The sequence below is a fragment of the Aedes albopictus genome, chromosome 3 (assembly GCF_035046485.1).
Source record: "Aedes albopictus strain Foshan chromosome 3, AalbF5, whole genome shotgun sequence".
NCBI lineage: Eukaryota > Metazoa > Arthropoda > Insecta > Diptera > Culicidae > Aedes > Aedes albopictus.
Genome location: NC_085138.1, coordinates 369,968,032 through 369,984,612, shown reverse-complemented (window position 1 = coordinate 369,984,612; position 16,581 = coordinate 369,968,032). Strand labels below are relative to the sequence as shown.

Here is a 16,581-nt window from a genome sequence, read left to right as displayed (position 1 = left end):
ATGCACTAATCCAAATCGGGTTGTGACATTTAAAAGTAGGCGAAAACTCAATTTTCGCACCCAGGTCACTTCGAATTTATACCAAAAGCATAATTATTCTTGTGTCAACTTCAATCGAATGTGGTTATCATAGGAAAGAACACCATATGGCGACCGTGACAGGCCACCGCGAATGCCACACTATCAGTTCGCAGTTTCCAGAAGCCCAAGAACTCCAGGTCTACATCATTCATACCACCTAATAGCGTAAAGGTAGCGTGGTAGTAGGGGAACCAACATATTTTGGACACAGCAACGCGCCGATATTTTTTAGACACTTACGGTAAAAAATGTAAGTGTCCAAAATATATCGGCGTAACGCTGTGTCCAATTGTCCTATTGGATCGCTGTTTAAAACTTATCACTTCAATGATTGTGTCATAGGATTTAGTTCGGATAGAAAATATTATAACCAAAAAGAAATTTACAATATAGTTTGTATCTACTTAGTCATTATCACATAAAATATTGCGCCATCTACTAGCATCGGCTTATGGCCACCATCTACCTCCAGTGGACGATCCATGGTTTTGCATTATAACTTGTCCAGCTGGTTGATACCCCAGTCCTATTGCCCCGTGCTCCGAGGCCGTCATACCGACCAAAGAATGCAAACCTCCACTCATGAAATGCTGCTGCTGTTGTTGCTGCTGGCTGTGCTGGTGTTGCTGTTGCTGCTGTTGCGATCCCAAGCATGGCTTCCCATCTCGCACCAGCACCGGAACGTTGATCCGTTTCGGCGAGTTTCCAATCTGATGCGCAAAGCTGGTCGAACTCTTCTCTATCTGCGCCCGCTTGGTTTTGTAGCGATGGTTCTGAAACCAGATTTTCACCTGCGTTGGCGTTAGATGTATCATGTTGGCCAGATGTTCTCGCTCCGGTGCCGAGAGGTAGCGCGTCTGCTTGAACCGCCGCTCCAGTTCGTAGGTTTGCGTTTTGGAGAACAGAATTCTTCGTTTTCGTTTCTTTTGACTATTTGAACTGCTGCCACCGTTAGGTCCCGTGCCTGAGTCGCTTCCGGCGCGGTCATCGCCGGAGTTCCCAACCTCGATGCTGTCGTCCAGGGACTCTCCATCGCAGGTGTTGTTATTGCTGTCGATCGTATGGGGCGTATTGTGTGAGGAACGATCTAGGGCTAGCCGTTCTGAGGTTTCGATCACTGCCGTTGGGATATTGCTGTAAGCACCCAAGGTAGCATACGCCGACCCCTCGGCAACAGATGATGTGCTATCTGGGCTCACTTGCTGGTTTATGCTGTTTTCTATGTTTTGTTGAATGACTGCAGGTACTGTAAAGGTAAAGAAATTGTATTGGGTTGACCGTAAAACGATTGAAAGGTGGAGGCAGCACTATGACAAAAATCAAATTGTATCATAACGGCGAGGAGCGTCAAGGATATCAACTCTCACTTTAAGCCATAAAAAGGATGCTATAGTAGTTCAAGAACAATACTACCAGAACCAGAACAACACTATAGAACCTTACCATAATCGGCACTGCCGTTGTCGTAATACCAAGTCCTAGAGGTACTACCGACCGGACCCGGAAATAGATGATGCGAATGGTGGTAGTATGGGGGAAGGTCGCTATAAGCCGGAGGTGGTGCCACCGTTTGCAGTGGAATGTAGCCACCGCCAGGGGCTGATGAGTTGTTGTACTGAGCTACAGGTTGCGGTTGTTGTTGTTGTTCATCTGCGTCTAGAGACAGGTATTCTCCAGCGTTCGGATCGCCCGGTCGGTTTGTGATCTGATCGGAATCGGGAGGTGTACTAGATGGACCCTGGCTGTGTAGATGAGAGTACTCTTTGCTGCGATTTGGTTGGCTGTTTTGGGGGTTTAGCTCAAGGATGTCGCTGATGTGGAACCCGGATCGCTGAGCGGAAGGTAATTTCATGCTATCCAGAATCCTAGCAGTAGAGAAAAACAATGAAGTTATGTAAAAATCTGTATTGATCATAAAAATGGGTAAAATGTCGATTTTTCGTACAGTCATTCAACTAGATTTCCACAATACGGAATGTGCTTTGCAACTCGGTTCATGCATAACTATTAGCGTGGTTCAAAAAATCGTTTTTGCTCCACACCGCTTATTCGATTCCTAACCATATTCTATGCCTTCTCCCAAAATTTGAGCTCATTTGGTTGAAAATTAAGACTGTACAAGCCCTTCAAAGTTTGTATGGGAATTACACACTAAGATTCAGATGTTCCAGCTCAGTAATTTTTTCACTGAGTTCAGTATTTTTTCCATCTTTTTACTGAGTTTTCAACAGCAGATTTATTTCGGTACACTCGGTAATCGTATTTACCGTTCACCAGTAACGATATTTACCGTGCTTCAGTAACTTTTGACAGTTTGTGAGCTGAGCTCGGTAACTCATTTACAGAATATCCGCAAAATAAGTAACAATAGAAATACACTAGAACTCCAATGGCGCTGTAGTCACTTTTCCTATTTAATTTAATTAATAACTTTTATTGTAATTATTGATTGTTTTTTAGTGCCCAGCTTGAAGACCATCATTTGTTTTGGTAAACAAAATTTATTTGACACTTCTAGTACCGCTACTGACGCTGTAAGGGCGTGGCAAACTAGATGTTAGTCACACGAACAGACGCGACATTGGACTTCTGTGGCTAGTTATTCTAATTAAGTAACCGAGCGTACCGAGTTAAATCTGCTGTTGAGAACTCAGTAATAAGATGGGAAAAATACCGAGCTGATCTTAGTGTGTACTATGGGAGAACGATGTTTTTCATTCAATCGACCGTAGTATTTTCCCAAGTATCCTAGAGCGTTAGTTGACCCTTGGTACTTCTAGGTTACTCTATCAGCTACAACTTTGCCGAAGACCGCATTCAAATCGCATGCTTCATTAATTAGTTACCGATTTTTATCCAGAATCGTAATCTTTACTCATGATGGTTAAACTAATCAGTGGGCATCACTGCATTTTGCAGTAAAACATAGTAGCCATGATTTCAGTGTGCTATCTTTGGCGCCGTATGCAGCAATGTTGCCTGCTGGGAAGCTGGAGGATCATTGCTAAAGTTTCTCCAGTTGGATACAAATCGATAACTATTTAATGAGGCGTGCGATTTGAATGCGGTCTTCGGCAAAGTTGTAGCTAATAGCACAGAGAACAGACATCCAGGCTAGAACAAATTTCATTCGGAAAGTTGTGTAAGAATTTGAATCTTTACTTGAGTAAGGTTTCAAACCAATAAGTACACGATGACAACACTAACGCCACAAAACACCATATTGCCACAGTCAGTGGTGGATTGAAACATTTCAAGTGGTGAATTAAATTTGTATGGGAAATCAACCGATTGCAGCGCCACGTTATTGCCACTTGTGTTGCCGATTTCAAATGGCCGTTAAATTCCTTACACAGTTTCGGCACAGAGAACAGACATCCAAGCCTATACAAAATTTTATCGAATGCTGTGTAAGGATACAATTTTTTTTTAGCGTGGACAACACTAGCGTCACCTATGCGGCAAATTGCCACAGTCAGTGGTGAGTATGCATATCTAGATAAGTTTTATATTCACCACCTACAACAGCGTGGGAACTTTGCGACAGCAGCGCCATCACGAAGTTGCCACTTGTGTTGCCATTCCAAATGACCGTTAAATTCCTTACACAGCTTTGGAACTGGTCTTGGATGTCTGTTCTCTGTGGTTTCGGAACTGGACTTGGATGTCTGTTCTCTGTGCTAATAGAGTAGCCTACAAGTACCAAGGGTCAACTAATCCTCTAGGGCACTTGGGGAAATGCTACGGTCGATTGAATGAAAAACATCGTTTTCCCATAGTAATTCCCATACAAACTTTGAAGGGCTTGTAACACTTGTAAGTAAGGCTACAAAAAGGTTAGTTTATAACCTCGAGCATCTAATATTCCTCTGATAGTCCTTAGAAGTTCCAACCTCATGGTTCCTCTGGTCAATCGATGACAAAGACCACAAGCTCAGAGTTGTGTGCTTAGCAGGTAGTGCAGCTTGGACACTGTTATCCTGTTGACTTCAGCTAGATTGAGGAGGTGCTTGCCGAGCATCTGTCTACCAAGTAAGTTCGGCGTAAACAGCGTCTGTTTTGGCATCCAGCGGCTGAATAAGGAATGCTGTATCGCGTCAGCTATATCTTTTGCAGTCCCACCAACGCAAGGCAGGCGCCCCGGTAGGTTAGCATGTATAATAGGTATAACCTGGTATAACAAGGCAGAACGTGGGGTCGGATTCATAGTGATCGGGAAAATAATGAAGCAAGTTATGAGATATAAACCGATCAACAAACGGATGAATTCTTTAACTACAGTCTGAACAATGTCTATAAGCCATCAGTAGCACCTACTTTGTACGCAAGAATATCCACAAGAATACCTAGAGACACCCAAATGGCGAAATTTCCAATCAAATCGATCACGTGCTGGTAGAAGGCCGTCATTTCTCAGAAGTCATTAAGGACAAGGTATTTGGAGTACATAGCTCAAATTTTCTAGAGCACCGTTTTTGAGAACCGTTAAATGGATTTGGATGAAAATGCATCACCCTATTGACAATCACTGAGCAACCAGCATGATGCATTTTCAGCCATATCCGTTAAACGGTTCTAAAAAACGGTGCTCTAGAAATTTTGAGCTATGTACCCCAAATACCTTGTCCTTAATGTTGGAACTTTTAGGAGTTCTTACATTGACTGAGCACTATCTTGTCTAGTAAGATTCGAACTTGGTTATCAACCGCGTAGAACTAAGGAACCTACGATCGATGCGTTTCAACAACCAGTGGTTTTCAGCAGATAACACAGCGCAACATTTTTTTGTCTCAAGAGCAAACTTATGTGTCTCTGACAGATTTTGGGCCGCTGAATCCGAATCCGGGCTCAGGTTTGCTCCAGCACGTCACAATTTTGAGCTATACCTCAATTTACAGGGCAAAATATGCGATTTTGGGCTTTTTTGGCTGCAAGCCATTAAGCATGGAAATATATTTTTTAAGCAATCAAAGGATAGATTGATCAATTAACATCTAAATTAACTACTCATGCTAAATATTCCGTTTTACCAAATCAAATTTCATAGATTTAAGCAATTTATGTCAGTATGTAAACTTGCATGCAACTTTTGGAGGGTGACTTGTATGAGAAATATCGTACCTAACATAAATCGCTTAAAACTATCAAATTTGATTTGGTAAAGCGAAATATTTTGCATGAGTCGGTAATTTAGATGTTATTTGACCAATCTATCCTTTGATTGCTTAAAAAAAAATTTCCATGCTTGATGGCTGGCAGTCAAAAAAGCCTAAAATCGCATATTTTGCCCTGTAAATTGAGGTATAGCTCAAAATTGTGACGTGCTGGAGCAAACCTGAGCCCGGATTCGGATTCAGCGGCCCAAAATCTGTCAGAGACACATAAGTTTGCTCTTGAGACAGACCAAAATTTAATTTTTGTTACGCTGTGTAATTGATTATCACCAGAAGCTGAACGAGTGGATAAGTGAGATCAACGAGAGCGATAAGCGGAGGTGATAGGCACAGCTCAAAGACGACCTAACAATGGGTGGTTCGACTAAGAGTGCCAGACGGTAACGGATGAGAAGAATGTTGCCAGAAGCCGGATGCTGATGTGGGGAACTGGATTCAGCAGAGCAGAGAGCGATATAGGGAAGCAGACAGAAAAGAGAGCATGAGGAAAATATGATTGCTCGCTCAGGCGCAAGAGAGTATGGAACACAATGATATGCGGAGGTTTTACGAAACTGTCGATGGCGTCATGTGCAACGACCATGATGGAAACTTGCTGACAGACAAAACATAATGGTGGCTGCCAGGAGGAGAGAGCACTTCAAGGAATTATTGAACGTAGCGATAAACAGAATTAAAATCGACGACGACGGACAGGCGGACCTCCAATGCCAAACGAGGTCCAGACAGTCATTAGAGGGCTTACGAACAACAAGGCTACTGGGAAGGACGAACTCCCGGCTAAGCTTCTCAAGCACGGTAGTGAGCAGCTGTATCAACTCTTAAACAGTATGTATTATATTGAAGATATGGGAAGAGGAAGAACCTAGTTGGTTGGATGGTCTCATTTACAGCTTTCAAATTTGATTCGGTAAAATTAAATATTTTGCATGGGTTGTTAGTTTAGATGTTAATCGAATAGCTTATCGATTGATTGTTGAAAAAAAAAGCCATGCTTTATGGCGTGCAGTCTGAAAAGCCCAAAATTTTATATTTTTCATTTATTTTATAGCTCAAAATTGTGACGTATCTGAGCCGAGTTCAGATTCAGTGGCAAAAAATCTGTTGAGGACACAAAAGTTTGCTCTCGAGACAGACCAATAGTTAATTTTTGTTTCGGCAGGCCTTGTTTGATTAATGTACGATTCATGCTGTAACATCTTCTTCGCTCTCTCGTTTTGTGTGATTTTGGTGATGATTTGACTGGAGCTACACCTTAGGTGTAGAACTAGCTCAATATTGAAATACACATTAATAATAAAAAAAAAACTGGAGCTACACTATCCGGAAGCATAACGCGTATGATTTGCGGAATCCGTTTGGCACAAACAGATTTTAGCTTTAAATTGAAGATTTTCGTGTTGTGTTTGTAGCCGGAAGGACTTGCTATCGTTATTCCAATATTGACTGATTTGATGATATGTCGCGAGCAAGCGGACACTGACTTAGCATGCCGCATCATGTGCTTTTGCCAATGCTACTACGCTTTGGCTGTTTGGTGTAATAATACCTAATTTAAAAGCTGAACAGTACGTTAGTAAAATGGCTTGTAGTCTTGTGTTATTCAGAAAACATTGAAACCATTCGTACAACAACTATCATGTACGCGAATGTTGATCGTTTCTATCTTAAATTATTTTTACGGAGGCACTACACGATGCCTTGTAGTTTTTTTTTTTTATTAGATTCCATGAGGCTTATGGTGGAACTCCCGCTAATGAAATCCTTGTGGAATTTTGGAATGAAGCATTGTTGGAGATAGAAAATAGAAAAACTAATTTCGTGGCAAAGTTTCAGGAAAATTTCATAAAACCCTCAGGATAGTATTAGCATAATTTGTAGAAGAAAAATCTAGAAATTACGAAAGATTCTGGAACATAAAATGCAATAAGCTTGTGATAATTTACTAATGAACTTTTATCAAATTATAAGCGCAACCGAAAACAAATCTTCGATTGTGCGATATTTGCCAGAAGACCGTTCGCCAGAAAACCATTCGCCAGAATGACAAACGCCAGAAAACCATTTTCCAGAAGGTACCATTTGCCAGAATACTATTTGCCCGAAAGTACCATTTGCCAGAATGTACCAATCCCCAGAATTTAATATTAAATATTAAATTCTGGGGATTGGTACATTCTGGCAAATGGTACTGTCGGGCAAATAGAAATTTTCTTCTTTCCTAAGAATTAATTTCAGTCCATTAACATAAAAAAATGTCAGTTTCAATCTTTTAATTTGATATTCACTGCTAGGAAGATTTCTTGTTTGTTTCGACAAAGAACGACTGGCTAGAACAACGAAAACAACTGAAAATGATTCACCAGTAATTATTAAGCAAAGAGAAAATCGATGAAGAGAAATCGATCATTACAGATACGCCTGTATGATACTAAGCTCGAGACTACGATGTAACTAGGCTATAAGTGCATAGGTCTACAAACATCTGGTATGGTGAAAATACTGCTGACCGAAATACATTAGGCCGACTGGTCAATGGATAGAATGGTGATCACGAATCGCTATTCAGTGATTATGAAACAGGAATCGGAACGGTTTCTTAAATTTGTTCGGTTTTGCAATAATTAGCTGATACTTCTACAATATTAATATTTCCGTATTGTTTTACCACATTCAAAAATTAATGTCAAAATCTAGTTTTACTAACTGAGAAGAACAGCCTATGTTTAAAAGAAGGCAAAATTCACTAGTTGAACATCACCGGTTTCGATGCAAAAAAAAACTATTTTTATACAACTAAACTAATCTCTCCTCAAGTAACCATGATGCTGAAGCCTTTTTGCGTGCAGATATACGATGTATTTAGAGCAATCATTACTTTACATGCAACTTTAAGGTTGATTTAAAGTGGAAATGGTCAATTATAAAATCAAATTAAGATTATACTGGTATAATCTTAGTTCAGTCGCATAATTGCCATTTCCACTTTAAATCAACTTTAAATATTCATGTAAAGTAAAAATTGTTCTAAATACACCGTATATCTGCATGCAATAAGGCTTGAGCAATATGGTTACTTGGCTAGTTCAAATAGTGAATTTTTCCTTCTTCTAAACACAGGCTGTTCTTTCTAGTTTCATTGTAAGACTAGTTTTTGGCATAAATTGTTGATTATGTTAGAACCATGAAGCAATACTGGTATTGCGGAACTAATAGTTTAATTATTGAAAAAAATAACAGATCTTAGACCCGTTTATTGTTCCTATATTTGAAAGATGGAAAAATTCATGGTTAAAATACAGTAACTCCAACTTCAACAATTAGTTTAACAGCATAAAAGGAGAAAACGAAAAAAATATGGCCATTCGGCAAAATAACTTTTTGACCAAATGACATTTGACCCAACGGCCTTCAGTCGAATGCCCTAACACCATTGATATAAAGATTCTACAACAGTAGCCGGAGCGCCATTAGCCATAATACCAAAGCCCATATATGTTAAGCTCACATATTACAATTACCGTGATAAGGGAATATATTGGTTAGAAATGGCGCAAATAAACTAAGAAGTTCATCCAGAAAGAACAGCAGATGATCAAAAGAAGGAAAAAACTGCTGGAATTATTAGAATTAATTTCCTCAAGAACAAGCTTTTTATAGCATTTGATCAAGTGATATTCGGCCTAATGGTAATGGCTTTCGGGCAGTGACAGTCAGGCTAATGGTATAGGTGACACCGTCACTTGAGTTTTTATTTCTGTGTATTTTACTTGTTGCTTCCAAAAGATTTTTGTTTATGGTATTCGATTGACTTAAGTGTGTGATCAACAATTCCGGGTAATTTTTCTGTTTGGCACAAAAATTATTATTTAAGGAGATCATGTTATGGTTATTGTCAAAAATAAGCTTAAAAATACTTACAATTTAAAGCAGGGAATCTTTGAAAAATATAAGTAAAGCCAAAAGTTCCATATCAGTAAAAGCTGGGAAGAACATCCTATGTGTTGAAGAAAGGAAAATCTTTGATGAGTATTGGCCAAATTCCGTCAAAATAATATTTGATCAATTGGATCCACATCATGATCAACTTGTCCACAAGACAAATTTGTGGAAATGTTCTAATTGAAAAAATAAGCTGTTGTGCGCAATTCTTCTTCTTCTTTATGGCACTACGTCCCCACTGGGACTTGGCCTGCCTCGCTTCAACTTAGTGTTCTTTGAGCATTTCCACAGTTATTAATTGAAGGGCTTCCTTTGCCTGCCATTGCATGAATTTGTATATTGTGAGGCAAGGACAATGATACACTATGCCCAGGGAGTCGAGAAAATTTTCTCGACCGGAACGGGAATCGAACCCGCCGTCTCCGGATTGGCGATCCATAGCCTTAACCACTAGGCTAACTGGAGACCCCTGTTGTGCGCAATAAAATATTTGAATAACATAACAGTAACATAAAAGATTTAATGTATTGTGAAGTTTGAAAGGCTTGATTTCACATCATTTTTTTTGTTTCAGAGTCATTTGCCCTTCTTCAAACTATAGGCTTTTCTTTAAAAGTTACTCTAAAATCATTTCTTGTTTGCTCTTACTTCAGTTCCGATAATTTATTTAACTTTGGCATATAAATCTGAACAAAAATTAAATTTTACATTTTTACAATCGTTATTGTGGGCTAATCGATCCCAAACAAATAAAAAACACGATTTATTTTTCAATAAGATTTTTTTTTTTAATTATCATTAAATTGGGAACACTTCTGGATTGAGAACTATGGAAAATTTCTGGGAAATGGTACTTTCTGGGGAATGGTATATTCTGGCAAATGGTTTTCTGGGAAATGGTTCTTTCTGGCAAACGGTTTTCTGGGAAATGGTATTTTCTGGCAAATGTCTTTCTGGCCAATGGCATTCTGGCGAATGGTTTTCTGGCAAATATCGCACAATCAAATCTTCCTATAGAAGTTTTTCCATAAAACAATCACATTTCCAGTCAAAAATGTTATTACAATATCTTGAAATCTACAATGAATTTCCAAAGTTAATATTTTCATGATAGGGTATGTGTGCCATCAGTAATCTCATGATCTCATATTCATCCTATTGGAAAACAAGCGATTACGACACCGATTGATTCCGTTCTTTTTGTTTTCATGCGTACTCACTTCTAACATAAAATACGAAACAAAACAAACAACGCTTCAATCTTTTGTTTTTCGTAGGATGAAAATGGGAGCCACATGCTTAATAAGGGAACCAGTACCCTATTTCATCGGATTCCCAATCGCACAGAATTTGTTTGCGAACACTCCGCTAAATGATGCTCGCACATGAGTTCCACAAATATTATTTTAGATAAAACAGACGCACGAAACACCTGTAAATATTATGTTACATGCTGGAATAATCTGTAACCAACCATTTTAGCAAACTACTGTAGAACCACTTGACATGACACGGGACCTCACGATGAAGGCAACTTACTCCGTCAAAGCTCCACGGCGGCAGCATCACACTGACCCGTCATGATTAACGAGCCTGGATAAAACATGGTATACTCGAGACACTTTAGTCATGATGATAGCAAGCACTGCTGCTTCCTTGGGGAAGGACACGCAAGGGGAATGACACTAACCTTTGTTCAAACTCCACAACACTCGTGAAAAACCATCCTTATGCCACGAAATACTGCGTTAATTGGAGGCGCTAGTGTGAAAAACGCTGTGCGTGCGCAGAAGGCCATGGGGCAAAAATGTCTCTTGATTTGATTTTTATCAAAGCACTACAATTTTTTGTCTACTGGCGAGATGTTTGTAATGAAATACCAAACGTCCTCCAGAACTTCATTATATTTTGATAGCAATTAGTCAGCCGAAATATAAAGCATCACCAAACCCCTTTATAATGGACAGTTGAAACGTTACTGCCATATATTTCTCTGCCGGTAATTTTCTAAAATATTTTAAACAATTATCCACAGAGTTCTTATCAGGGATGGCAAAAATACTTTTTTTCTCTTTTCCGTTCATCGATACCGACAGTAAAATAAAAACAAAACAATGGTAGCACCAATACCATCAGCAGCCGCGCCATCAGCAGTCAAGCTGGCGCTTGATAGTTTTCGCTTCCCCACTAAAATATTTATGAGCAGTCATTCCAAGGCGGGTGATTGCGAAAAATGTTAAATATGTGCAACTGCTAATAACTCCCTTGTTTTAGTGAATAATATGAATCTGTTTGCACAAATAGCTAGAGCACACTCCTAGCTCTGTGATGCATATAAAGAAGTTTGGGAGAGACAGCAATTTTTGTCGTCGTTGTGCTCGAGTACCGGCGCTCTCGCGCTAGGAAACCGTTTCGAGGAAGAAGGCTGCTGGAAAAAAAATGTTATGACATTTATTTTTCGAACAGTTTGAGTTTGGCTGGGCCTGTGATGTTCGTGTGGAAAAATGTCAAAGCCGGTAACCGTTTTTTTTTTTCAGTACATTTCTCATCCCTGGTTCTTATTATAATTTCAAGAATTTCAAACATATCTCAAACTAATTTTTAAAATTCTAGGGTCGAATCGAAAGTCAAGTCAGAACTGTTAAACATTTTTCAGAAGAACTCTAGCAAGAATTGTAGGCAGATTATTTGAAACATTTCGGTCTGATTTTTTTTTAGAATAATGTGGTTGAGTTTGGGGTCCCCAGTTAGCCTGATGGTTAAGGCTTCGGATCGCCAATCCGGAGACGGCGGGTTCAATTCCCGTTCCACTCGGGAAAATTTTCCCGACTCCCTGGGCATAGAGTATCACTGTACTTGCCTCACAATATACAAATTCATGCAATGGCAGGCAAAGAAAGCCCTTCAATTAATAACTGTGGAAGTGCTAAGTTGAAGCGAGGCAGGCCAAGTCCCAGTGGGGACGTAGAGCCTTCTTCTTTATGGCTCTGGAAGAAGAAGTGGTTGAATTTTTGACCATTGTTTCCAAAATTACTGTTCCGAAACTGTTATATGAATTCTGCCTGTTTAAAAAGTGTAAATTTTTGAAACTTCTGATTTTAGCTTGTAATTTGTGAAAAAATACCAAGAATCGCTGTGTTCACTCAATTCCGATCACATTCGTAAAATATTTGCAAATTATGGATTAAGGATGTGGCGAATATGGCGAATATGGCAAACACTCAACACAATTCATTAATTCCTTCAAGAAATTTGTGACAAAAGTTGTGAAGTAATCCTAATAAAGAGAATGTCAATCCTATTCTTGAAAAAAAAAATGTTGCAAACACTTTCTATTAAAATCGACAAAAATACCGCCAAAGATTTTCTAGAAATTTTTCAGGAAATTTCATTATGAATGAAGTCAGAAAGTTTCATCAAAACATTTTCATGGATCTCCGTTAATATTTCTATTGATCCACAAATTTCTACCGGAGGTTTTGTTGATATTTTTTGAGTGGTTACCAGAAACTCTTCTAGTAGTCGTATTAGAATTTGTATGCATAGGTGTCACAAAAGGCATGGTAATAGACCCGGAATGCACCAGAGATTATATTTACAGCATTTACAAAAAAATTGCACTGCAAGTTTTACTAGAAACTTCTCAAAGATTTTAACTATTATTTTTTAAATTTCTTCAGGACACATACTTCAACGATTCCATCCATGCAATCTTATGCATCGAGCATATTCGAGAAAAGCGTTCATTATGTATATGAATTATTTTATAATCGTTTTCACACTAAAACTTCCAATCTATTTCTCTGTTATGACTAAATTGTAGTGGTTGTCATTTTTAATCTACCTAGGCCATTTTCCGAGTTAAAATTTCCTTCAAATACTTTTTTGTATGGATTTAAAATGTTTTTCCTTGATTTTTTTTACATTTTAGAAGCAAAAATATACCCTCTTGACCTTACTGTAGCCCCGGACCACCACATTTGTAAAACCGGCCCTGGTACTGAGCCTCGGTAATCCGAACTTTCAACGAAAATAGAACAGCTGAACAAGCGACTCCAAAATAAGTGTGCGATTGTCTTACATCCGACTGCCAATAGAGATGAAAAACTTTATTCTGCAGTATAATGAACTTTTTTTTGAATAGTTTACTCAAAGGAGCTCTTAGTATCACCACTATTATAAGTAGAGTAAAATGAGTTAGCTCGTTGTAGAGGACCGGAATCCATCTTCAGCAAAGTGCTCTCATTTTCGCCCTATCGAAAACAAAGCTAAAAAGCACTATTTGTGGCGATCGATTTGAATAGGTCCTATCAGTGTTAGAATCACAGAAAACATACAACCTATTCAAATCGAACGCCAGATTGTTTTATTTTATTTTTTTTTTTTTTGATAGGAGTGAGCATTCAAGAAAAATGGAAACAATCGGTGCTTAAATCGTCTGCTTTTGGATTAGGGTGAACATTGGGACATATGCTGAACAAGGGTACTCATACCCTCTTTTCGTTGACTGCTATTTGTTCAACATTGCCAGAAGCCTCCAAATCACCATGTTATTAGCAATCACTGTAACTTCAGTATCACCAGCATTAAATTCAATAGGTATTCTTCTATGTTTTATCCATGACACAACACTTGGCTCACCCAGGCAATGATGAGTTGAACATGATGGGATAAAGGGCTGCCGCCCTCAGCAAGCTGTGGTTCAATGCCGCCGCCGGCATAAATATGGGCGCCCACTGTAGAAATGGTGCACATTTCGAAAGCAGTTTATCCAATTTGGGTTTGGAGAGTCGTTCGTTCGCCACTTTGTACTTCTGTTTTTTTCTTCTTTGCGATAATCCTCAATTACTGTACGGATTGGGATAACACACACCGGCACTTAAGTTTAAGGATATTGTTCCTACCGCGATCGCGAGCTCAATGCAACTGAAGGTAGTCGAGTGGGAATGTCTGTAATATATCCTTGTAGGTGCTCATTGCACCTTTGCCAGAATCCCATGGAAACCTCAATTGTTTATTCTAGCAACTGCAAATGATGATGGGAAGGACTACGGTTCGGCCAGGCAGAGAATAATCATATCAAAAGCAGTGGTTCTCATAAAAAACTTAAAGAAAGTAAACAGTTGAAGAAGTCCGAAAAAAATGCTGGAATACTTATTGGAAATGTTCTAAGTTATCGAGAATCTCTGGATGTCTGTGCCATTTGAATCTACATCAACTTTTTCTGTTGTAACGTAACATACCTAATCTAATCATACATGCCCATGAAATATGTTGAGGTTCTGTGGGGTTTTGCTGAAATGAGAACCCCTGTAACATGATTGTTAAAAATGTTACAACAGAGCACGAATGTACAGACATGGTATCAAAGTGGACTGATATTATGAACCGTCGATTTCTCCAAACATGAGACACACTCAGGAGCATGTGCTGTGCAGAAACCAACATGATTCCTTTAATTTGATTTGCACACAACACAGTAAAAGAAAAGGTGCACTCACTGCGCACTTGTCGTGTTATTATTTCGATTCAAAAGGTAGTTGGTTGCCCACCGCTTTCAGATTCAGCCGCCATTGCAGCTACCTAGTACGAAGCGAGCTAAGGGCATAATGGAGAGATGGAGACGCCAGGCACTTTTTCTCGGTTTTGGTTCATTCCCATGCACATTATCAGTGTCGGTCGTTCGTTCGTTTGCTAGATTGGTTAGAGTCAGGGCAACCAATCAGCAAGAGGTGGCCAATAGAAACGTGATGTGGGCGTTTCCCCATTACGAACGTTGGGCGCGGATGAGTTAGTGGGTGTGTGACAGTATTATGGTGAATGCTGTTGGTTTGGTTTTGTAGTTTGTTATCACTGTTATATCGTTATGCAGTATGGATTCGATTTGGATTAATTTTGCGGCGAGGTTTTTGCTCTCATTACCTTACGGTTAAACTTTAACGATTAATTCATGTTCTTCAAACTACTGTTAAAAGGCGAAATATGAAAGAATAAAAAGTTAAAAAAAAGACAGCAAAAAACGTTCTCCAGAAAAAGGGCTGACAAAATTGGACCACTAATGTCGTACCACAGGCAAACAGACGTAACACTCTGATAATTCCCATCGTACATCAATTTAAGGTTGACTTGAAGGATTCGTCATTGACATAATCGTCATCATTGAAATTTCAAAAGCAGTTTTTTCGCTCAATACTTAAATGTTTGCATTGAAAATGTATTCACTGTATTACATTCACCACCAGCAATACAGAGAATATATTTTCGTTGCGAAAATTTCAGTTTTGAGTGAGAAAACTGCTTTCGAATTTTCAATGATGACGATTATGTTAATGACGAGTCCTTCAACCTTAAAGGTCTATTTGAAAAATCTATAGTTGGCTACCCGTGACGCATCGTTTTTGTTCGAGTTTGACGTTTGGCCACTACCACCACCTAGTTGATGATTGGCCAAACTCATTGATTTTAGCATTGAGCTGAATACATTCGATAAAACCCTTCAATGATTTACCACAACTGTATCGGTGATTTTAAACCACAAATAGGATATTTTACCACTCCTTATCAAGAATCATACAGAACGATTTTTACTGCGTAATTGGTGTGTTAGAAATTTTTATATTCATACACAAATCTATAATCTGACAATGATTAGTTTTCGTTCAATTTGTGCAGAAAAAACTGGTACTAATTTTATATTTTTCTCGCCAAATACAACAATTAAGCTTTAATTTATTCTTACAACACCTTTTTTCTAAGTCAACCCGTTTTTTGTTTTTAGCCGGTTCAAAATGTACCGATTCTGAAGTGCGCATGCTTTATGCATCATTTTTCTAAAAAAATAGAAAATCTTGTCTAGAAGCTGAGATATAACGCTTTTACTGAATTGACAATAGTTGAAATGTTTACAAACGTTTTTACATACAGGGGATTGCCAAAACTTTTGGGATCGAAATGTTCTACTAAAATGCTTCAAACATGTATATCTTTGATCCATATATGGATCTTTTCGTGAGGAAGAATTCATATCAGGCCAAACATTTCAATAGGTCCTATCTGCATTTGAGAGGCTCTCTTTGTTCACTTTCTCTTTCAATAATTGCAATGTAATGGTACACTTTTTAACTATTTTTGCAGTACAAAACAAAAGAGGATTGTGTTGACCATCGTTCAATGCAAGGAGGCAATCAAAATACAAATAAACAGCTGAGATATTAATGAAAGAGAGATAAACCAAAGAGAGCCTCTCTTTCTGCAGATTAGACCTTTAGACATGTTTGGCCTGATATATGACGGTACATTTTTTTAATTCTCCCCCACTTTTCCCATACTTAATCCTGGGAAAATAATCTGGAAAAATCCAGTCTCAGGATAACCCCGGGAGAAA

The 16,581-nt window shown here is 38.7% G+C and overlaps 1 protein-coding gene across 2 annotated transcripts in view; it reads right to left on the bottom strand.

The window, feature by feature from the left end:
• Positions 1-458: 458 nt before the first annotated feature.
• Positions 459-16,581, bottom strand: part of LOC115267805 (homeobox protein vnd-like) — a 52,422-nt gene continuing 36,299 nt past the window's right edge. Inside the window, exons 1-3 of one of the 2 annotated variants that reach the window (XM_029875134.2) lie at positions 13,839-14,085; positions 1,525-1,946; positions 459-1,327 (exon numbers count right to left, since the gene is read on the bottom strand). In XM_029875134.2, the coding sequence (XP_029730994.2) occupies positions 531-1,327; positions 1,525-1,946; positions 13,839-13,918 (1,299 nt within the window). In that variant the 5' untranslated portion in view covers positions 13,919-14,085 and the 3' untranslated portion in view covers positions 459-530. Of the gene's footprint in view, positions 1,328-1,524; positions 1,947-13,838; positions 14,086-16,581 lie in introns of those variants that run through there. The other variant, XM_029875133.2, reaches the window with a different exon arrangement.